The sequence below is a fragment of the Nipponia nippon genome, unplaced genomic scaffold, assembly GCF_047370975.1.
Source record: "Nipponia nippon isolate SJK-2023a ecotype South Korea unplaced genomic scaffold, ASM4737097v1 scaffold_18, whole genome shotgun sequence".
Classification (NCBI taxonomy): domain Eukaryota; kingdom Metazoa; phylum Chordata; class Aves; order Pelecaniformes; family Threskiornithidae; genus Nipponia; species Nipponia nippon.
Window position 1 is genome coordinate 4,482,526 of NW_028262334.1, and position 22,721 is coordinate 4,505,246.

General features: G+C 55.8%; 1 protein-coding gene across 18 annotated transcripts in view; it reads right to left on the bottom strand.

Moving 5' to 3' along the window:
* The window catches only part of NCOR2 (nuclear receptor corepressor 2), a 256,466-nt gene that overhangs the window by 17,949 nt on the left and 215,796 nt on the right, over positions 1 to 22,721 (bottom strand). For 17 of the 18 annotated variants that reach the window (XM_087754366.1, XM_087754364.1, XM_087754355.1 and 14 more), the window contains 12 exons: positions 19,306 to 19,426; positions 18,080 to 18,314; positions 13,285 to 13,440; positions 12,560 to 12,699; positions 12,376 to 12,481; positions 11,555 to 11,659; positions 10,527 to 10,630; positions 7,880 to 8,030; positions 4,117 to 4,269; positions 3,669 to 3,755; positions 2,935 to 3,212; positions 1,749 to 2,112 (listed from right to left, as the gene is read on the bottom strand). In XM_087754366.1, the coding sequence (XP_087610492.1) occupies positions 1,749 to 2,112; positions 2,935 to 3,212; positions 3,669 to 3,755; positions 4,117 to 4,269; positions 7,880 to 8,030; positions 10,527 to 10,630; positions 11,555 to 11,659; positions 12,376 to 12,481; positions 12,560 to 12,699; positions 13,285 to 13,440; positions 18,080 to 18,314; positions 19,306 to 19,426 (2,000 nt within the window). The remainder of the gene's footprint in view (positions 1 to 1,748; positions 2,113 to 2,934; positions 3,213 to 3,668; positions 3,756 to 4,116; positions 4,270 to 7,879; positions 8,031 to 10,526; positions 10,631 to 11,554; positions 11,660 to 12,375; positions 12,482 to 12,559; positions 12,700 to 13,284; positions 13,441 to 18,079; positions 18,315 to 19,305; positions 19,427 to 22,721) is intronic. The other variant, XM_087754359.1, reaches the window with a different exon arrangement.

Sequence of the window (22,721 nt, forward strand, 5' to 3'; positions counted from 1 at the left end):
CAGAGGGTTTGAGCACCCACCACCCTCTGGAGCTGTAAGCTCTTTCCCAGCACATGGAGGGGAGGTTGGATCACGTCAGGGACTTCTCTCTGCTCTCCCAAGCTGAGCTGGGCATTGGTGGTGCTTCTTGCTCCACCTGGGATGAGCATCACCAGCTCCCGTGTCCATAACACGGAGCCACCCCCAAGGAGCGTGACCAAACCCCTTGCACCAGACTGCACACCAAACGCTGCCTGGCCCTGGCCTGGGGAGCAAGGAGCAGCCCCTCGGGCACACGCAGATGGATCCAGGCCTGTTGTTGCTGACTTTAAGACAACCTTGACTGAAATACGGGCCATGTGAACTGTTGCTCCCGCTTCTTTCATGAAGCTCAGTGTCTCGGCGAGGCCGCTAATAAATCAAACCTACTGTCGGGGCAGAAGGAAAGCTGAGGAGACTCGGGAAAGCTGCCTTCCCACTCCAACCCATGCCCTGGGGACTCCTCCTGCAGATCCCCTGCACCCCAGAACCCTGTGAGCTCCGGACATGCAGAAATCCACTTTCTCACTGGCATTTTGCAGGAACATTTTTTCCTTAGGATCCCTCCCCACCACCTAGGCACTGTCTCCCCTGCCTTGTGATCACTGTATGTGCCAATCTCAAAGAGCTGCCAACATCTGAAGGCTTCCCCCAAAATGACTGACCTAACCAGGAAGGCAGCAGAGGCTGTGGCAATGGGACACGCCAACCACGAAGACCTGGAGCTGGCCCAGCCGGCACCGAGTGGTGGGGAAGGCTTTCTGGGGGAGCTCTGCACTGCACAGCCCCATCTCCCGCTCCTCGCCAGGAAGGCGCATCTTGGCCTCAGTTTTGGCAGGCTGCGGTGTCTTGTGCTGCACGCCCCCAAATCATGAGACTTTTTGGGTTAGGATAAGGATTTGCAGGTGGGAGATGCAAACAGCCCCGAAGCAGTTACCCGTAGCTAGCAGGCTTGGTGGGATAACGTGTCTTAGAGACTGGCTTCAGCACTGATCCTGCCCACCAATGTGGCATGAAGCAAGAGGGTTTTCTGTGCTCTGGATCTGAGCGTGTCTCACCCGATCACTGAGCACAGCCCAGACATGCGCCTGCTCCCCAGGAGCCCCAGGTCTGGCTTTGGGGGCAGAAGATGACTGATGCCAGGGGGCACAGGCAGATGGGCTGGGGGGATGGCAGATCCCAAAGGCCAGCCACACTGCCCGGATGCACCAGCTCAGAAGGGATTAGATGTTCCTGGAGGTGAGGTACTCAGGTGCCCAGGTGATGGACGAGGCATAAACACACGAGGTAGGCAAACACACACCAGATTGGTGAAAAGCATGAAGATCCCCCCACCCAGTGCACCAAGCACTGCTTTCCTGCCTGCTTACAGAAACAAGGGTGCCTGGGCCAACACCGGGACAGGGAAGACACTTTCTAAACACCATCAGCTTTACCAGCTGTCCAATCTCCCTTCAGTCACCCTGGCACAGACGTGGGGTGGCCTCACTGCAACCGTGTGAGCACCCTTGGGGAGGGAGCTGAGCTTTAGCCATCCCTGACAGCTACCCCAGTGCCATGAGTCAGCCGCGGCTGCGGGCAAGAGTGGGTGCAGGGTGCTGGGGAGAACGGGTTCAACGGGCACCTGCCGGGAACGGCTTGGACAGGTGGGGTCAGCAGCCACCTCCCACGCACCTTGCCCGCTTGGCTTGCTAGAAATCTTAGTATCAAATAAAAGGTTCACCAAGTACCTTCGTGCTGCCGTGGCGTGGACTCCCGTGTGGAGACTGGAGACCCTCTGTGCAAGTGGCTGCCGAACGCCGTGCTGTGCCCTGCCTGGTGGTCCTCGTAGGCAAGGGCACTTTGGTGGGGCTTGCCCGGCTCGGGTACAATCACAGGAGCCCCTCTGGCAATGGAGCCACCCGAGTTTGTCACTGGGCTTGGCCTGTTTTTCAGGCTCTCTTCGTAAGCTCTCTCCAGATTCCTCGGATCTTGGATGACGTCCAGTGAGTGCACAGAGTGAAAAGTCCTGCCGGGACTGCCGATGATGGACCGCACGTCATGCTTTTTGGTACTCGAGGAGGAAGAGCTGCTGTCGTACTTCAGTGGGGTACCCTGAGGACAGAAGGCAGAGAGGATGTCAAAGGGGTGTAGAGCAGAAAGGGGTGCAGCAACCACATCCCACCAAATTTCAGCGGGGCTCATGCTTCCTCGTTCAGTGGGTCAGTTCACCAGTTTACTTGGTCAAACAGCAACAGCCATCAGCAAAGCAGAGATAACAGCTCCGCATGGCGCAGGGCAGGGTGGAGTGCCCATCTTGCATGTCTTGTTGTGCTCCAACAAGATGATGATGAGTCACTGCCGAAGGCTGGCTGTACCCATCACGCCTCTCTCCTACACACACTGTAAAATGAGGTAGGACTACAAGGTGCCATGGGAACCCTCCAAATATTTGGAGCCCAACAGGAGACAGCATGCTGTGTTTCACCCTAACTACTGGCCTTGCTGGGTTGACACTTGCCCATAAAGGGAGGAGACCAAGATTATGCACACCCGGAGTCAGAACTGCCGAGGGCACAGAGTTGACTCTGGCCTTGAACAAGAGCCAAATGTGTCCGCTTCCGTGTGTGCAGGTGGATGGAGCATCACTTTCTTAACACGTCAGGGGGTGCTGAGCTCCTTTACCCCGGTTTTGCATTTATCCGCTGGGAAGGATCACGGAATCACAGAATGGTTTGGGTTGGAAGGGACCTTTAAAGATCAAATGATGGGGAAGGGCAACCTGTACCCAAGCAGAGCCTCAGTTCTGACCAGTGATGTGTTTGCAACCCAAAGCCCTCTCTGCTCTCCTTTTACCTTGGGAAGGGTCCCCAGGGTCTGTACAAGGACAGCAGCCTGAGTGGGCCTGATCTCACCTGCTGTTCACCCCATACTCACCTGTGTGATGGAGCCTTCCTTCAGAGGTCTCGTCAGAGAGATGTCTGGTGTCCGCCTCAGCTCCTCCCGGGGAATCTCATGGATTGATCTTCCCGCTTCTTTCACCGTGGCCACCAGGCCCTCATGGGCTGGTTTCATTTTCAGAGGAGTAAGGCCCTCGTGAGACCTGACCTTGTAGGCATCAGATAAGTCCCTCGGTGGAGTGTTTTCCCTTTTGAGCTGTTTGGCTTCTCTTCTGAGGTAGTCCTCATGGGCCTCCACGTAGGACCGAGGTATTCCTGCAACCCCCAAGCAGATGATGGATGCAGAGGGTGATTCCCCAGCCAGACACTGGACTCCCAGTCCCTGTGCGGATGCTCAATTCCAGGGGCTCTCTAGTTAATGCATGTAACTTGGGGACTGGTACCCAACTGAGCACACAGAGCAGCTACATCACTAAAGCAGCTTGACCACCTCACATCTACCACCACTTTTTGGACCCATTTCACACTAGTTTCAACCCGCCTTCATGCAAGTCACTGGGAATTTTACCCCTGACTTTGGTGAGAACTTAGGTTGGTAGAAGCTGAGCAAGACTGAGAATCTCTCTGAGCACACAGCCGAGGCTGCAGCTGAACCTTGATGTGTTCATCCTTGCTTCCTCCTAGCCTGACAACAAGAACAAGGGGTCATCCATGTGAGATACTTGCCCACGTTACCTCTGGCCATGGCCATCTTCTGCTTGCAGTCTTTACCTTGTGTAATTGAGCCCCGCATGTGATGCTGCTCCTTTAGGTTATGGGGACTGTGTCGGTCTGGAGGGATCGCTCGACCCATGAGACCTAGACCAGATCCAAGGGGGAAAGAATACATGACAGTGTTACCAGGGACTCCTGGGACAACAAGGAAAAACATCAACAATTTCTAAATTACTTGATTTCTCTGTTTTTAAAATGTGCTTTGTTATTTTGTAGTCCTGAAACTGGTCTATCAGGACAGAAGCCAAAGGAAAATGGGCCAGTCTGTGTCCCTTGTTTTCCCATGCTGGTCAGACGCTGTCCTGTTGGGATGTGCTGCAGGGTACCAGCTAACCACTGCCAAAACACGGGCATGGGAAGGTGCATCATGGAGACAAGAGACAAGATGGGGTCTCTGTGGGTCACTACTAACACAGCATAGGTGAAAAGTTTCACCCAGACCCACCTTCAATGCTGGCAGATAAGGTATCACGGGCTGATAAGCCCCGGCTGATCCTCCCCTCCATCATATCATAGGTCCGCTTGGTTCCTGTGGTCTCATGGGAAGCTCCTGAGCTCCTGCTGTCTTCTTTGGGGCACTGAGAAGCAGCAACTCCACCTGAGGAAGGGAACACCGAGAAGCACCATCAGGAGCATGGAAAGTCAGCACTGGCCAAGGGAGGGTGTTTACTGCTGTTTGTGTGCGCTGCTGAAAGGTCAGATCCCATCCCAGCATCAGCCAACGCTCAGCAACGCCAGAAACATCGCATAAGGTTTGCTTCCAAGAAATTCAGCTGGTGTTTTCTCCCCTCCCTGCCTGCCTCAGACTCCAGATCTGTGCCTCCTGCTCGGGTAGGAGCATCCGCCCTGTCGTGTCCCACTCCCTCCCGCCCTGGTGGGGGCCAGATGTAGGCAGCGGGACAGCCCGGAGCCAGCGCGGTGCTGGTGCAAGCAGCTGTGGTTCTACTGAACTTGGCCCTGTGGGTTTGGGGATTTTTATTTTTTTTTCCCCCTGTTTGTTTTGATTTTTGCTAGACACCTACTGTTTGGGATCTTGGCCAGCCTTAACATTTGCCGAGACACTCCCTGGGTGAGAAAACCAGGGAAAAGGGGGGGAGAGGCAAAGCCGAGAGCAATTCCTTTGAAACAGCGTTAAGCGCGCACAAGAACTGGGAGAGACGGCAAAAAGTCCCACGCAGGACTGATGGAGCAAGCACCAGCGTGACTGGAGATCACTGACCACCTCCTCATCCAAACCTGGAGCAGATTCTTCTGCAAACCAACAGTGGACAACTGTCCTGAGCTACAGCCCCCACACCTCTGCAAGCACAGCCCTGCCCGCGCCAGGCAGCATCACGCCCGCCCTGGGCAATGGGCATCCATCATGTGCGGTGAGCTGTGAATTTAGCAGGCAGCTTCTGATCCAGCCAAATGCCTCATGTTTCTGTAATGAGCTCCGAGCGGGGATGTTGGCTTGGAGAGATAAACGCCTCTGCCCATCGTCCCTGGCCTGGCCACCCCTGCCAAGGATGCGCTGATCCTCCTCTTCGTGGGCAGAGAAGGTGGTTATACAATTAGACAAAACAGAGAAGAAGTTAAAAACATTCATTCCATCGCGGACAATTGGGAACAAAAGTCCTCCTCGACAAAACCGGTAATTAATAAAATGGGATTATTACACCTTCACACCCACTATCGGTTTCCACAATCAGCACCCACTCAATCCAGAAAGGGTTTGGGGCTGTGCGCGGGGAAAAAAGAAGGGGATCTGTCCCTGAGCCTTCACTTCAGATTCATTTGACGGGAGAAATCCAGGGGTGATGTTTAGAATCAGCCAAGCACCTTGCAGCAGATGCGGGGCGATGTGCCTGCACCCTGTCATCAAGGCACATCTGTTGCTAACAGCCCTTCTGCAGAAGGGGACACGGTCCCGGGCACCCTTTGTGCCGCTGGGAAGCAGGGGGAGGGTGCGAGGGAGACGAGAGACTAAACAGAAAGAAAATCACTCCAAAACCACGTCCCTTGCCTTGCAGAAGCCATCAGCAATCATATGCAGAATGAGAATAACCAATCTAGCACAATTCAGCTCGCACATGCTACAGGATCTCGTCTCATTACAGCTCTTTTATTTTAAGCACCCTCATGACACTAAAGAATTTGCAATTTTTTTTCTGCTTGCCAAAATTCATAATCACCAACAATTTCAGTTTCCTTATTTAATTTTTTTTTAACTCTTCCACTCCGGGCTGCGAAGCCTTGCTGGGCCGTACGGGGGGAAGGAGGCAGGCGGCAGGGCTGGCTAGGCTGCAGAAGCAGACGAGATTACTCAGGATGTGATAAATGCTATCAAGCATGTAAAAGGCTGCCATGGAGAGGAAGGAATTAGTTCCTCATCTGTGTCCACGGGGGGTAGGATGAGACGCGATGGGCTCAAGCTGCAGACGAGGAGACTCGGGCTGACACCGACGAGTGCGTGCAATCGGGAAGAGCGGGATCCCAGCTCTGGGCACGGGCAGTCCTCGTTGCCGGGAGCCTTCCTTGTCTCTCCCCTGGCGGCACCGTTTTTGAGATCAACCTCATTCAACTCCAAGCCCAGGCAAAGGAGATTAAAATAGCTTCTCGCACAAACAAGTCCTGAAACGCTTCCTGCGTCCTCCCTGGCCCGAGCCCTGCCAACTGTCCCAAAGGGCACCCAGACACAAGTCTCCCACAGTGACACTTCTTATCTGGGCTAGAGTTGACAGCGAACGCGAGCAGGCATGGGACAAGCTGGTTTCCACACGGCGGGAGAGAGGCACGGTGCAGAGCCCTGTCCTGAAAGGTCCCCGCGGTCCCAGGGCACACACAGAGGTAGCATCAGACAAAGCTTGTGAGTTGTCCCCCGTGGCCTGACCTGAACCCTCTGCCTCCAGCCCCGGATGAAACAACCAGCCCGCGATGAAACCAGCTGCCTGCACTTGTGGGCAAGAGGAAAGGGACTTCTGCTGGACACTCTCTGCCTGCAGGACTGACCACAGGGCCCAGGGGTGCTGTGTCTATAACTCAGCTCTGCCTGACCCCAGCTGTGAGCGAGGAGGAGCCCGGCTCCACGCCAGAGATGCCCGACCCAGCAAACGCCGAAAGGCAAGCACAGAGAAGTCGTTTCCAGCTTCACTGGAGAGGAACATCTGCTTATCTCTAACGGGAGCCACTGGGACTCGCAGAGCAGCTTTGATGGCCAGTGCTGCGATCAGATGAGCAGGCGCAGAGAAGGCAGGAGCAGCTGGTGACTGCCTGCTGATACCGCTAACACAGCGAGGCACCGTCGGCATTTACCAAAGAAGCGCGTTACCGTACAGCAGGGGTGCGAGCTGCAACATGGCTTTCAGGTCTCTCCAGAGCCCTCTCTGGAGCAGCCCGGCTGCTCGCCTGGCTTTGCTTTGCCATACTCTGCTCCCCCGGCTTTGCTTTGCCGTACTCTGCTCCCCCGCCAGGCAGGGTCAGCCCGGTTAACAAGTGACACCATCTGTGCTGGGGGCAGCTTCTCACCCTCCCATGGGGCTCCAGGCAGGTCCCTCTGGGTCCTCAGCGCCTCCGGGCAATAGCAGCCGGCAACAGGCCAATGCACCCCCCAGACAGGCTCCTTGCAGGACGCAGGAATGGCTTCACTCCCTCCAAGGGCTACAGACGCTGTAGCAAAGCTCACAAGATACTGAGGCGCAGTGCTGCCGGGCCCAGGAGGATTCCTGCAGGGTAGCCCTGTGCTGGGAAAGCTGCATGGTGCCCAAGATGTTGCAGGTAGGAATCTGATGTCCGAATAAACTTTTATGCCAAACTACCTGACTTGCCTCCATCTTGCAGGTTTTTGAGCCCCATGTTGGCCCAAGAGCCTGGGGATTCTCTCACGTTTTCAGACAGTCCCCTCCTGCACAGGGTGCTAGGAATGAAGGCAATACCTTCCCATCTGGTCCTCTCCTCTCCTCTGCTCCCTGAAACCAACCAAAACCAGAGACCCTGCCCACGGCCACAGCCCAGCCGCCTCCAAGGCAAGATAACCACATGGGACAGAGGGAAACCCAGCCGGGCTGTAGGCAGGCGGGGTGGGAAGGGAGAGAAATGACGCTGGAAGTAAAGACGCGAGGCTGACCTGTTGCACTTTGTCAGCCTTTCCTCAAATAGCTCCCGACTCCCAGCCACAGCGGCACAAACCCCTGGCGCCTGCCCTAAAAAGGCAGAGGATTACAACTTACCCTCGTAGGACAGCACGTGGCCTTTCTTCCCTTCATAGATGACATGTCCTTTGGGCATGGCATCCTCTCTTGCCTTCTCTGCTCTGCTGGGGCTGTCTTCTCCGATTATCCTGGTAATGGTTCCTTTGTACAGCACTTCTGCTGGGGTGCCCTTGGAAAGCCACCAAGATCCATATTTAACAGTGTCACAAGCAATTAAGCAAGCGCGTGCACAGGGACAGGCTGTTCCCCGCGGGAGGCTGAGCGGAGGGAGAGCGTGCCCGGCCTCCGCTTCCTGGCGCAGCCAACAGCGAGGGACTTGCAGCTTAATTATTGATGAGGAGGATAACAAGGAGCGGTAAAAAGGTACGTGATCTGTGCGAGGCTGCTGGGAAGAGGTGGGAGGTGAGGAGAGCGCAGACCTCTGAAACAGCAATTTTCTCGCCCTGTGTGTTTTGGAGTGAGCTACCCAGCTCGTTTCCACCCCACAGGTTTGAGGGGACAGGGTGGTGCTCCTCTGGGGACACCTTGGTGATGGCAGGGACTGCTCAAGCGTTAGTTTTTCCCTGCAACCTATTTTCCCAGCCTGGTACAGGAGCCACGGAGATGTCCTGCCCACCCAGGGCACATCTGCTGGCAGCAAGCGTGACCTTCAGAGAGCCGCCTGCGCGTGGGAGCTGGCGGCTGGCAGCACGCCCGGGCGAGACGGCAGGCGTCAATGAGACCGGTCCTGCAGCAGGTCGGGGAGCGAAGCCTGCCGGTTAGCTCTCCAACAGAAACAGCATCATGCTCCTTACACACACTGGTGTGAAGCAAAACCTCTCTTTCCCCGGAGGCACACATGGACACAGCTCACAGCCACCTGCCCCCTCTGAATCCCCCTCAAAACAGCCAGGGCTGGATGTCCTTGAAGCATTGCTGGTGATTAGCACCCCCCCCCGCCATCACAACCTATTGGTTCCAACCGGGAACAGCCACCATGGGGGGACAGTCCCCCCGCTCCATCACAGGGAAGGCACAGCGATGCTCTCGACTGACGCCCTCCTGCTCTGCTCGTTTAACCCCACCAACCCCCAGGACTGATGCTCGTGGGAAGCCTCAGGGAAGCGATGCCCCAGCCAGCTTTGCTGGTGCTTCCAGGTTGTGCCAGGGCAGACTATTTCCCCACCCCAGCTTGGAGATGCCCCTGCTCTGTACCAAGCCCTCTTGAGTGCCAGTGGTCCCCAAAACCCTGCCGCAGCTGCTGGGACGTGCCAGCACACAGGTTCAATGCTCTGACTGTTTGCCCTCGCCGTACACCCGGTACCGGCTTTCCCAGTCAGCTCTCCCAGCCCCAGGTAAGTCATCTTCCTTCCGTGGACGTGCTCAGAGGGGATTTGAAAGCAAGTGATGACAGATGGCTTCAGAGCAGAGAGCATATATTCAAGATCTGCCTTCTGCGAACTGGATGACTAATCTGAGATCAAATATCAGCTCTGGTACCCGGAGCTGCTGCTGGAACGGGGGGCTCCTTCTCCCCAGCGGGAGCAGAGGGATGCAGGCTGCTGGGCCGGCAGGAGAGGCAGGTAATGCTCTTGGTCTGGGCTTGGTACCTTATCCCCAAGCCAAACAAAGGAAACTAGATAGATTAATTAGCTGGATGTAAAATAGCATCTCAACAAACTCTGTTCATTTTCTGATCTCTGGCACATGGTGCTCAAGGCCCTTCATGCCCACCATTGCTGCCCACAGCGGCTGCAGGGGCATGCGAGGGGATGGAGCCTGCGAGGGGATGGAGCCTGCATTTGCTCCAATAGGTTATTTACGGCCCCTGAGCATCCATTCCTGGCAGCTGTTGGACACAGGGCACCAGGCAAGTTAAGCCTTTGCTCTGGGCTAGGATTCAGGTTCAGGTCCCCAGGGCCAAAGGGAACGTGGACACCCTCCTTGAAGGAGGCAGGCAGAAATCTGAGAGCAAGTGGCTTTAAATACGTGAATGATGGCCAGATAAAATCCCCACGGGAAACAGATTTTTCTTTTTTTTTTAATGCTCTCCGCTCTGTTACCAGATGAGCAATAACTCACACTGCAAAAAACTATCGCCCGCTTGCCAGCTGCTCTTCCGAAGATGGATGGTGGAGATTAAGGCCAAAGTATCTTCCTGCTCAAGAGAGCCTTTGGGCAGGACCCCCGGCGCAGCACGCTCAGCCCTGGCAGGAGACCTCGCTACCTTACATGCACCTCGCAGCCTCCCCCTCTCCTCCGCCTGGCCTGGGCCCTCCACCCATCTCCTCCTCCTCTCTGCTCCACTTTCATGGACTGGAAAGATTATTTTCCCAGAGCCATTTAAAGCTGCTTTCGCCTCTGTTCCTGACAGCTACGAAAAGCAAAGGGGGGGGGGGGGGGGGGGGTTCAGACATGCTGTAAGGCTCTGCATCGCTGCTTGCCAAGCTCTGCTCTTCAGCAGGCTCGGCTCACGGGACAGCACTCGTGCCAAGCCCAGCAGAGGCTGTTTGCAAAGTCTCCGGCTGCAGACCGCTCCGAGGGGCTCCACGGGACGGGAGCATCGCAGAGCCGTGCTGCTCAGCCCCATGCTGCATGGTTGGCACGCCCCACAAACCCCCGACCCCCGTGTCCAGCACCGCAAGCTGCAGCTGGAAGCAAAACCCGCCGGAGATGAGTGACCTACGTGTGTGATGGATCCTCGGTAGGTGATGGGCGACTCCGGAGGGGGTCTGGATGTGGGCGTTCCCTTGGTGATGCTTCCTCCCGAGGCAGAGCTGAGGGAAGTACCTGTAGGACACAAAGCCAGTGAGCTGGGGGCTGGATTTACCGTTCAGCACAAAACCTGTGGGGCTGACACTACTGACTAAGTGCAGGATTCGACCCAATCTCTAGCAAGCTGAGATACTGGAGGGGAAGCCCTCCAAGAGATGTCAGTGTTAAATCCCACACCTTGCAGAGCCCTTTCCACCCCGTCCCCTGAGGGACCCAGCCCTGTGAGTATGGGGCTGGGAGGTGGAAAAAATGGGTATTTTGAGGCTGTCAGCTCCTTGCTGCCTTCATAGAAGGGCCGGGCAGATTTACGGGCCCGGGAGAAAGTACAGCCTGTCTCAGCCTCTCCCAATGCCATCAGAGCAGATCTCCGGCGAGATGCAGCGTGGGGTGGTTTGAGTTCATTTGTGTGTATCTGTCCTAGGTTGGAGCCAGCCCACTGCACTCAGGCTTCTGACTGCCTTAGTTGGGGGGTTTCACAAACCAGAATTTGCACTTAAAAGCAACACTTCTACATTTATTTTCTTCTGCCTAGCTAATGGGGAAAGAAACATGGGAGGGCTATGCTTAAATGAAATGTGGTCCCTTCCCAGCTGCAGCAGCCTGAAAAAAACAATTAATGGAATTTGAACAGGTCTTGCTTTGTTTTAAGCAGATTTTCAGGTGCCCCTTGAACATAAAACCTCCACCAGGATCAACACCCAAGGCCCTGATCTGGGGAGATGGCTAGAAACATTGAGACATCATACAGATAGATCTGCCACCCCGCAGGCAACACTGGAGAAAAGGGGCAAAGAGACCCCTTCGGCTGGGCACAATCCCCGAAATCAAACCTGCCATCACCAGGCAGCCGCAGCCAGCGTGGCGTTCGCCAGGCTTGGCAGTGCCAGCATCCCTCCCCTCCCACAGCTGGGGCACATGCCTCCCGCCTCAGCTCCTCACCCCGCAGGATGGAGCCCTCCTGGGATGGCTGCAGAACCAGACTTTCCGGCTGGCTGGCCTGGCTTCTAGGAGAAAGTTGTTCCTGCTTTACTCCAGGAAAAGGCACTGGAAAAAATTAATGACGTATCAGTGTAGGTGCAGGGCACGGGGCCACAGCCTTCAGCTGCTTGAGGCTTTCATCTCTGCCAGCCCCGGGTTTGCACCTTCTCGGTGCCTTTGCTGTCCCCACCGCTTTGGGACGGACTTCACCAAGGCTGCAGCAGTTGGCTGAATGCACAACCACCGGTGAGCAAAGCCAGATCCTTTGCCCTGGCAAAGGCGCTGCTGGGTGCTGCCCACACCAGGAATGGGGCTGGCGTTGAAAACCCAGTGCTGGTTTATAACAGGACAGGCACACAGCGGGAAACAGGGCCCATATCCCTCCCACCCAGACTGGGTCCCTCGCCCATCCCCTCCTGCTGTTAAGAATTGCTTCCAAATCTGCAGACTAAACACTTTCTTTGTTCACTTCAGGCCATTTACTCTTTATCCTACCAGCTTGGCGAGCAGCAATATATTTCCTTCCTTCGATCACAGTATTAGCCAGAGGGTATTTATAGGCTGGGATGCATCCCTGGCCGAGTTGCTGCTTTCCTATACTGCACAAATTTAGCTCCCTGTGTCTCTGTTCTCCCGATGGACTAAATCCTTTCATTCTCTCAGCAGGTCCCTCTATGCTCCCTTGCTGTGTCCTGCACTCCTCCTTTCCTCTATGCTGCTGGCAAGCTTGCTCCCTGCTGCTCTTGGAGCATGTGAGAAGTTAATCGCCCCCAATTCCTTACCCAGTTTCTTGGGATCCATGGTCAGCGGCAGGCCCATGGTGATGGAGCCGACGGGGACCTTGGCGTGCTCGGAGCTGTAGGGTGTGTGGAGCTGGATGGGCATGCCCTGCGGTGCAAGAGGAGACGTCAGGAGCAGCTGCTGGCCCCTGCGAGGCGTCTCTGCCGCTCACACCCGATACCCTACCTGGGAAATGGATCCGACGGGTCTCTCCAGCACGGAGGGGTGCTTGGTGGAGGAGATGAGGGGAGGAGGGTTGGAGATGCTCGCTAGTCTCTGCAGCCCCGAGCGAGAGCTCTCATGTAGGTTTAGCGGGATGGGGTGTCCTGTGCGAAAAACATAAGTGTTAGTGGAGGGAAGGCAGAGTGGCTGCAGCTATCAGAGAGAAAAGGGGCAAGGGAGGGAGCAGGGGCTGGATGCAGTGAACTGGCCGGCTGTGAGCCTGCACTAGGATCCAAGTCACACGATCGTTTTGGAAAGGACTGGAATAGTTTAAATGACTGCCTCGTCCCCTCTGCAGCCTGAGGATGTTCTGCGCCCGACTTGTCTGCCCTCCAGCCAGAGACGGACAGCGCAGCGAGGGATAAAACCTGCCCAACTTCACACCGAGGGCAGCGTATGGAGCACCCACACAGTTCTGCAATAAACCATGTCCCTAAACCTGCCCTGGCCAGAGCTGGGAGACCCGCCTGGCCACCCTCAGACCACCGCATTAGCAGCGAGGGAGCTCCGTGCCAGGCCAAAGCAAGGTGTTAGCAGGTTTCTGCTGAACCCTCTCTCCTAGTCCCTCCCCAAAAAACTGCATTGACTTAAGAGCACGACCTGCGATGCCAGCTACAACCACAGCCTCTGTGCTTGGCCCCGCGTCAGGATGAAGGGCACACGCCACGCAGCCAGCGGCTTTTACTTGCCTGGTGGGTTATACTGAAACAAGTGGGGCTCTGCCTGGGGAGAGGTCTTTATCACATCCCGGGAGTAGGACAGGACGGGGGGCCAGCACGAGGCAGCCATCGGCTCTGTGCTCAGCTTCTGAGCCTCTGCGATGGATGAGAAATGCATGGACTTTTCTGCAAGGGAAACAGAAAGCAACCAGCTTGCTCAGTGGCCTCCATGGGCGAGCGGTCCCTGCGGGCATGGGCAGGGAAGCCAGAGCCAGCTCCCAGCATGGGAAGTGGCTTCAGTTCAGTCTGACCTGGCCATGAGATGAGGCCTGAAGTCCCCAACCAAACTTAAAAGAAAAAGCCTCAGTGTCATTGGCGGGATTTACAGCATTTATTTTACTCAGATGCTTAAGGCGCAGCGGGGAGGATGGATGTCCGTGTTGGTGGCTCTACTGGTGCTCACTGCCAGCCAGTCACTGGGACGAGCACAGGGTCCAGCTCCTCGCCAGGGCTTGGCCACGTGCAAACCACTCCTGGGCAGATCCTGCCTGTGCCCAGAGCTCCGCATCAGCCACCGCGGCAGGGCTGGGGGGATTAACGATGACCCTGCCAAACCCTTCGCTGAGGTTAGAGCCAAAAGGCACCAACGCTGGCATCCCTCCAGTGCGCGGGGGACATCCAGCAGGCACCAGCTCGCTGGTGACAATATGGTCTGCGGTGTGCAGATGGGCACGGGGAGCCCAGGGAGCCACAGGCCACTGCTAGGGATCACTGCGTGCCGGCACGCCGAGAACAAGCTCATCCTCACATCACATCGCGACGCGAAAGCTCAGCCGTTCTTAAAGGATGGCTGCCGGCTATAAACCATTTGCAGGCTGTGGGAAGTGGCCAGAAATAACGGCATCAGCTTCTTGGACAGCAAGGGAATAACGTGCAGTGCCTGAAGTGACCAGATGTTCTCCGAACATCTGGGACAACCATGCTGTATGAGACTGTTAAAGGCAAATGAAGATCAAGATGGGCTCTGCGGGACGACTGGATGCCTCTGCGGGGCACGGGGCAGCCTTCTGGTCCTCTGCAAGGCACCGGGGCTGGGGCAGGAAAGCTTCCTGAAATTATCTGGCTTGGGGTACACTGGATGCCAGGCTGGGTTCACCCTGGCTATAAAAAGGCTGATCAGAGGCCAAGGAGTGCCTAATGATGGAGAAGCCATGCTGGGGATGCCTGAACCCTGCCATGCTCTGCAGGGTGCCAGGGAAAAGAGGGGCTTCATCTGCATCAGCTCCATCCCAAGTGCATCCTCACGCTTTGCTGAGCAGACGGATGAGACAGCCTTTTCTGGATGGATTACAGGCAGGTTTGGTAGGATTTGCTTGTAATCGATAAACACTTAATTTTGCACTGCCCTTCTTCCCCAGACCCACCTGCCTAATGTCTGCATTGACCAGAAATTAGAAACTGGGCAGTAAACAATAGCAATCACAAATGAACCCAGGCTTTAACCATCAATTTTTGATAAAAATAGATGCCTGAATCCTGCTAAGCCTGATAATAGGGCAAATAGATTATCAGAGGCCCAATTTAATGAGGCTTTACTGCATTATCATTATTAATGCTCAGTGTACTCAGAAACTAGGAGATTATTCTTGTCCCCTTCAGTGAGAGAAGAAATCCATTATTGGCAGGCAGAGGTGTCCAGGCACACACACCTCTGCAGCCTGGCGGGGCCAGACCTCAGCTGCAGCCTCTTCTCTCCCCACGCTGGATCCCAGAGAGGATCCCTTTGTCCTGCCAGCACGGGGGAGCCCAGGCACATCCTCCAGACTGACGGAGAGTCCCTGGCACGTCCACACTCCCTGATTTTCTCCCCTTCAGCTCAGCCCCGCTCGTCTCTGCTCATACAGGGGCGAACAGCGGTGGGATGTCCCGGCTGAAGATGCTCTCCGACGCCAAGGCACTGTCAGCCAAGGCTACGTGCACCCTGGATGGCTCTTGGAGAGCCCCGTCCTCCTCCCCTCCCCGCGGGAGCCGTCCCCTCCCCTGCGTGCCGCTCCAGCCTGTGAAATGTGGCCAGTTCCTAATTGCCCCCACATTAGAGGGTGGCTGTAACTCAGCCAGCTTTTGATAAAATAGCACTTATGCGGGGAAGAGAGAGTTCCTATTACCGTTTATCAAGCCCCTGGAATGGGAGTGAAGGAGTCAGAGTTTATATGATCCGTCATCCAAATTAATGATCTTGGCTCCCCATCGCCTACAAAGGCCAAATGAAACACAACTAAATCAACACAAAACATACCGCTGGCTTTCAAACCGCTGAGCGATAACCAAAGATATGCCCGACGGCAACTCGGCAATGGGAAAAGGGATCCGTCTGCCTGTCGGTGAGATCCAGGCAGGGCTGCCTGCCTCTGCCCGGCCCTGCGATTAGCAGCTCATCTTGGAAGGCAGGGGAGGGGAGGGCAGTGCTCAGGAAGGTACGGCTCGGCTGGCCACCCTCCAAGCCGACACGGCCCCAGCCAGCGGCTGCGAGGCAGCCAACGCCTCGGCCAGGATGTGTGCAAGACTTGGCTTTGAAGCGGATCCAGGGCGGTGTGAAGGATGTTGATCTCTGGAGCGGTTGCAAGAGTTCAAGCTCTCTTATCGAGCAGGGGAGGAATGGGAATACCTGCTCCGGCAGAGCTGGCCCCTTGCGAGGAGGCGGCACGGGGCTGCTCCCCTGAAGGCTTTGCAGGCTGTGCTGGACTCTCACGTTTAACGTGAGGTCTGTGTAGAGGCGGTGTGGCAGCACCATGTCTGCAGTCTGGATGCTTGCCACTTCACTGGGACGCCTCGGAGAGCGGGGCAGGGAAGGGACACACACAGATTTGCCAGGACTATCTGGCTATCTCCCCTCCAACCCCTGATCCACAGCTGGGATGTGCTCCAAGAGGCAGAGACAGCACTGAGCAGCTGCCTGAGTCCATACCCATACTGAAACCAGGGCTGTGGGGGACTTGGTTTCTCCCCTCGAGATGACTCTCATCACAAACCTGCTCATTTTCAAATGGGAGATGCATTCCCACCACGAATAGAGAAGACCAGCCTATGGTTCCCTGGAGTCCATATGCAGCCCAGACCCACGCTGGCACCCAGCACTCATGCACAGCTATGCAGGGTTTGGAGATCGCACAGCTGGAACCCAAGACCTGCTGAGACATTTGCAGCAGTACAGGCAGGCGTAATTAGTTTCATTAACATGGAAGAGTCAGAGCACAAGAGAGGTGTGAGAGGGGAGATTAAAGTGCTTCATATCACTAGTGCTTTGCAGAGAACAAAGCCATAAAAAATCCACCTGGGTATCAGATTCTTGGATTTAGTAACAGTGCCAACCAGAACGGCGTGGTTGATCTCCAACCCCTAAACCCTGCCTCGTACCTAACACACACAAATCTGCCTCACCTCCTCCTATGGCCAGGAGGAAGCTGGAGCCGCAGCGCCGGGACGCCGGCGACGCAGAGCTCCGGGTCCAAGCGCTGGCCGTGCCACCCAGCTCTACCAAGAAGCTGAGCTGTGCAAGATCGGATCCGCACAGGATTACGGCGCAGGAAGAGATCAAACCTGATTATCCGCTGCCAGTGGGGAGAGCTGGAGGGGAACTGTTTCACCTGAGCAGCAAACACGAGCACAGCTGGAGATGGGACTTCCCAGGTGGCAACACCACACCTCAGGGGGGAACTCCCTTTCTTTCAAGGTGAGCAGTCACCTTCCTTGCTTATATGCAAAGCACTCTGGAGGTGTGATGCACACATGGTGCTATTTATTGTTTAAAAAAAAATTTGGCCAAGTGCCACCAACCAACTCTTCTTACAAGCACACCATTCTGTCCAGAGGGACACAACTGCTTGAAAAATAAATACTTGGGCCTGGATCCTGGCTACCAGAGGGTGAGCTAGCACACTGATTTTCCAGCAAAGACCACAGCCCAGGTCCAGTGCAGATCTGCCTCATCAGTGTAGTCTCATCCACCTTCCATCTCCATGCATCAGCAGGTAATTTTTGCAGCTGCACCAATCCCCGTGCAGGATCCAGCAGTGGGGGACATCGTACCCACCCAGCCCGACCTCCCCGCTCCTCTGATCGTGCCACAGCGTCTCATCTTCACATGCAACTGAACCGTAGGGTGGCTACGAGGGGCAGGGACACAGACTCTGAACTTGCACAGTCTGACACGCAGATTAAAAACACATTTAGAGGATGGTCTCATCAGGACTTCCCGTCTCTCCTTAACCTTGATCCCCAGGTGCTCAAGCTAATAATGCTTCAGATGCTCTGCGGTGGGAAACTGAATTGCTCATTAGGCAGCCAAACCACATCAGAGCTATTCCGGGGAGAAAGCACTGGGAATCTTTACAGGAACCTTTGGACTCCGAGTCACAGTATTAGCATTGATTTTAAAGGAAATAATGGTCCCCGCTGAGCATTAAAAGCATTCTTTATAGAAGCCAGCAAGGTAGAAAAGAGCCATTGTACCCAGAGCCCTGGCATGCCTCCAGGCCCCTTTGCTCTCAAGTGAATGGCAGAGACGCTAATAAAGGCAATCTTCACCTCCTCAGCGCTCAACACTGGCCGGGTGTTTGCTGTAGGCTCAATGAGACATGATGTACTGTCTAATGAACATGGGAAATTAGCCATGCCTCTCTGGTCCTGCTTCAAGATGCTATTAAAGAGCTTTCAAGGGTTGAAGCAAGCTTTCACCTAAGAGGAGGAAAGCTGCTGGCTGAGTCCAGCTCCACACACTGGGCATTTCTGTGTGGATAAACACGCACCGACGTGCGCACTCTCCTACCTTCCTTGTCACCAACAGCGGGGCTCCTGCTCTTTCCCCTGGGACTGCTGCTTGGCTGCTGCTGCTCCTTCTCAGCCTGCTGCTGGGACTGCGATAGCTTGCTTGGGGGCACGTCCTCACGGGCAGACTCATGGGCTTTCGTGATCTGCTGCTGGTAGAGGGCCAAGGCATGGGGAGGAACCTGGGGCTTCACACTTCCACTCTGCAGTATCCCCTCCGAGAAACCTTCGGAAATCTGCAAAGCAATAAGAGCTGGTGACACTTGCCGTGTGCTGCTGACATCCATAACAGTCTTGGAGGCATCAAGGTGTTACGAGAAGCACCTGCCCCACACTGTCGCTGCAAGTCTTACCAGCCTGAACAAGGCTCCAAAGCTCACCAGCCAGAGGAGATTAAAAAAGCCCACAACAAAGAGTATCAGCTCTGTGCTGGTGACACTATAGGAGAGCCTCAGACTTCCCTTGTTTAAAACTTCTAATCTATAGTTAAGTGCTTGTAGCTTTTGCCAGAAGTTACATTACAGCAGCCACACCTTAAGCTGTAACATAGGAAACTGCAGGAGCATCAGGAATGGGTCCTCCCTGAGTTCTCAAAACCCAAAAGCAGGAATTTCCTCCCTGCCCGCCCTGCGATGCTGCTCCTCTGGTGTTGACCCTGGAGATACCAGGGTGCTTTTTGTCACAGCCCAAGCCACTGCACCAGGAGGAACCATCAGCCTTGGAGAATACATGTTCTTTTAGTACATGGCTACTGGGTAGCCAAAAAGGGGGACCAAGCAGAGCTTCTGCATAAGGAAGAGCATAAATGCTTCTTATGTGGTTCCTTCAAACACATGAGATGAAGAGAAGCACAGGGCTGGGAAGGTGCACACTCGCTTTTTAAAGCAACGGGAGGCAGCAGTCATGTGGCAATGAGAAGCTTTTTCTGTCCAGACCTCCCACGACTTTCTGATAAAAGAGCTCAAGGGACATCCAAACGTTGCTGGCAGAGCCGCTCCAGCAGCTGGGAACATGCTCTGCAACAGGGAGCACCTTGCCTGCTGCGGGGGCTCGCGCCGCCCAGGCACAGCTCTCTGCAGACCACGAGCTCAGCCATCCGCAGGGATGAGCACATCCTTGCAACCCTGACGCACGCCACGCAGGGGACGCGGCCCAACGGAACAGCATGCACGAGGCACACGCGGCCGCCGTGCTCTCCGTCCCGGCCCTCTCTGGTGGGGCACTCACGATGGGAGGGATGGCAGCAGCACGCTGCTTCAGCTGCTTCAGGTCCAGCGGCTTCTGCGGCGAGGAGTTCAGCCTGGCATCGCTGGCGGTGTTGAGCAGGCTGGGCCGGGGGGACAGCAACCTGGACACAAAACACGCAAGTCAGCCGGGCAATGCCATGGACAAGGTTCCACGTCCAATTGCTCCCCTGCATCCTGCACCCCTCTGTTTTATGCTACCAAGCCTAGAGGACATACTCTTCATCAGAGAGGAGCGCGCTGCACCACTGCTTGCTGCTGGGAATCTGGGCTCTTGAACACATCACGCGCTTGGGCTGCCAGCCTTGCAAGCTGCTGCCCTGGCCCCAAACCTGTTTAGATGGCAACCACCATTCCAAAGATCTCGGCATCCACCATGAGGATGACTGTCTGACAGGAGGCCGCTCAGCAGGAAAATCTGCCGCACTGCCCAAAGCACGGGGGACCCGCGGCTGCCGGGGAGGTGTCTCAGCCTTGACCTTGATGGGCTGCAGACGCTCCTGGGTTGTTTTGGTCTACGAGGGCAGGCACAGAGGGGAACGCAACCCAGCCCAGCAATGCCCAGCTAGCAACTGGGGCAGCTTTGCCATGGGATGACAAGGCTGAGGGGAGGTGGAGAGCGGGATGGGATTCAAATCCCGCTTTCCAGAGAAGACAACCTCCGCAGGGCTCCATGCTCAAATGAGACCGTTACATCCAGCTCAACAGGCTCTTGAGCCCTTTTTCCCTACGCTAACTCTTTCTAGCAAATCTGTTGCTGTTGTCCAGAATACACCCGAGGGAAAAGTGGAGCCCGGAGCCAGAGCTGGCAGTTACAGAGCAGGGCAACCAGTTCAGATTTCATTTGGGCATCACGCCACTCTGCAGTGCTCGCCCGGCACTTGGGATTGGCCTCATGCTCCTCTTCAAGGACTGTCTTTTATCAAGGTGCTAAAGCCTGGGCAAGCAACAATGTGCAGGCAGCCAGGGCGCTCGGATCGCTTGAAAGACAAGAGGTTGGATTTGGACGGGATTTGGTGTTCAGCCCAGTGGCTGTGCAGCCCTGCACCCTCGCCATTTGCTCTTTCCCTTGGCTGTTGAGTTGCCTGGTAGACACTTAGATGGCCGCACTGAGCCCCTGTGCAAACGGCGAGAGATGGGCATCTCCATGGTGCCGCCGAAATGGGATGGGGATGGAGGTGTGCGAAGTTCATGTGTCAAACTCTCAGTGTGCCCAGCTCCTGAGCCCATGCCGAGACCCGAGGGACCACATCTCTCCAGGCCATCTCCACTTTCTCTCCCTCCTGACTCCACTTTGTTGAAGCCAGTTCATAGTTTTCAAGCTTTACAGCTTGATTTGTTTATTTTAGCTGTTATTTCACTGTTCTCTTCAGCCTATAAATTTCAAGGTCATCCTATGCTCACCCTTGGATGAATAAACAAGCGTGGCGGGGCCATGCGCGGGGAATGAACTCATCACGGTGCTGGGACTGCCCCAGTCCTCACTCTGCACAGCGCTTGGTATTGGAGGAGAAGGGGACCCACCTCCAGATTGGGACCAGGTGCTCCGGTTAAGCACCCAGGGGAGACCAGGTGAGGGGCAATGAATCCAAGCTGCACCCTGAATAATCGCAATGATGGCTGCCCATGGAACCGCATGGCTGTTGTGAAGTCAGGCTGGGGAGGAACGCGGCTCCCGGCAGGGTGCAATGCCCCAAAGGCTGCTGAGACGCGTGGCCAGGGACAAGGGCACCTGGCACTTGCTCCCAAGACCTTCACGCCATCTGCAGCACTGCTCTTCTGGGGCTGCCAAGCTGGGGACACCCCGTATTCGCAGCATGCTCTGCAGCCCTGGCCCCACACCCCAGCACTTTGGGCTCTGATTTTGCCCCAAAGAAGCCAATCTTTTTTTTATTATTTTTAAAAACGGTCAATTTTTTTCTGGGCAAGCCTCATCTAGGAGGCAGGGCAGCCAGCGCAGGCTGCCAGCACCACACTGGCTCGGCTCCCGGTGCCTGCGATGAGCTGCATTCCTGCCACTTCACGCCCGATGCCAGCACTGCCAGGCCAGTAACACGTCACCCCCAGGCTGAGACGGGTCCTGGTGCTCACCAGGAGGTGACAGACCTGGGAGTGCTGGCCCAGCTCCATGTCACTGTCACTGCTAGTGGTACAGGACAGATCTCAGCAGCTGCACTGCTCTCCTCCTTAGCAGCGATTCTTGCGGGACACGTAGCTAAACAGCCCAATTTTCCAGAGGCTGGCAAGCTTGATCAGCAAGCGGGGTCCTGCCAGCCCTGGCAGCCCCCGGCAGAGCAACCGCCCCAGCAGCCACCGTGTGCACTCGTGGCACTTGCAGAGATATATTTAAGCACCCATAAGGTCCCTTTAAGCACACTTAAGATCCTCAGGTTTCCTAAAGCCCTCCAGGATCCTGATGCTTAGGAAGCCAGAGTCAGTATTAAATTCATCAATATGCAAATTGCGTAATTTATTATGTCCCTCCCAGCAGCTCCTGCACTGGACACAGGGCTGTCTGTTGAGTGATTTGCTCTGGAAGTCACTGGATTAACAACCCTTAGCATCTTGTATCCAACCGCTGCCAAACCGGGGCCTCCCAAATCCAACCGCCAGACCCTAAACACAGGTTGATGGCATTGGGAGGGATGGGAAAAGGATTTGAGTGGGACGGGGTCAGCACACACACAGCTGAGCCTCGGCGGTGTGGAAATGTCCCCTCCCAGGCACAAAGCTTTGGGGGTGACCTAGACACCACATTCCCCAAACCCCTTCACCTTCTGCCATGGAGATGGGGACCAGTTTCATTGCCAGATGAGCCAACACACTGATACGTGACCCAGCCAAACGCAATTCCTTGCACACGCAGTGGTTGTGCAAAGGTGACGGCTACCAGATTTCCCTGGCGAGCTCCCCCAAGCCGGGGCCACGGCAGCAACGTGGCGCTGGCCTGGCACAGCCCTCACCCCTACGGCTGAGCCAGTGACCGGGACGCGCAGCGCAGGGGTGGCTCGGTGCAATGCTTACGGGCAGGCGTCTCCTCTCTGCGCTGCAGGTCTGCAGCGGGTGACTGTGGACGGCCTCCCTCCCGCGTTCCCATCTGGCGTGACCTCCCGCTGAACCGCAGCACTGGCAGCTCTAGCAGCAGCCCTCTTGTAGCACACGCGGTATGGAACCACAGACAATTAGCTGCCTTCTTTAGCTTTGATGAGTTAAGGCTGCGACTCCTTCTCCCGGACTTGTCTTTGCTAGTGCAAACCATGGGAGGACCTGAGAAAGGCTGCCCCTACGTCTCACGCCAACCCTGCACCCCTTCCCTCTCAGGGCAGGGACACCCCAGCCGCCCTCTGTCCCCTTCTGGGAGACGCCACGGACAGCTCGGTGCTTTTACAAGCGCAGGGA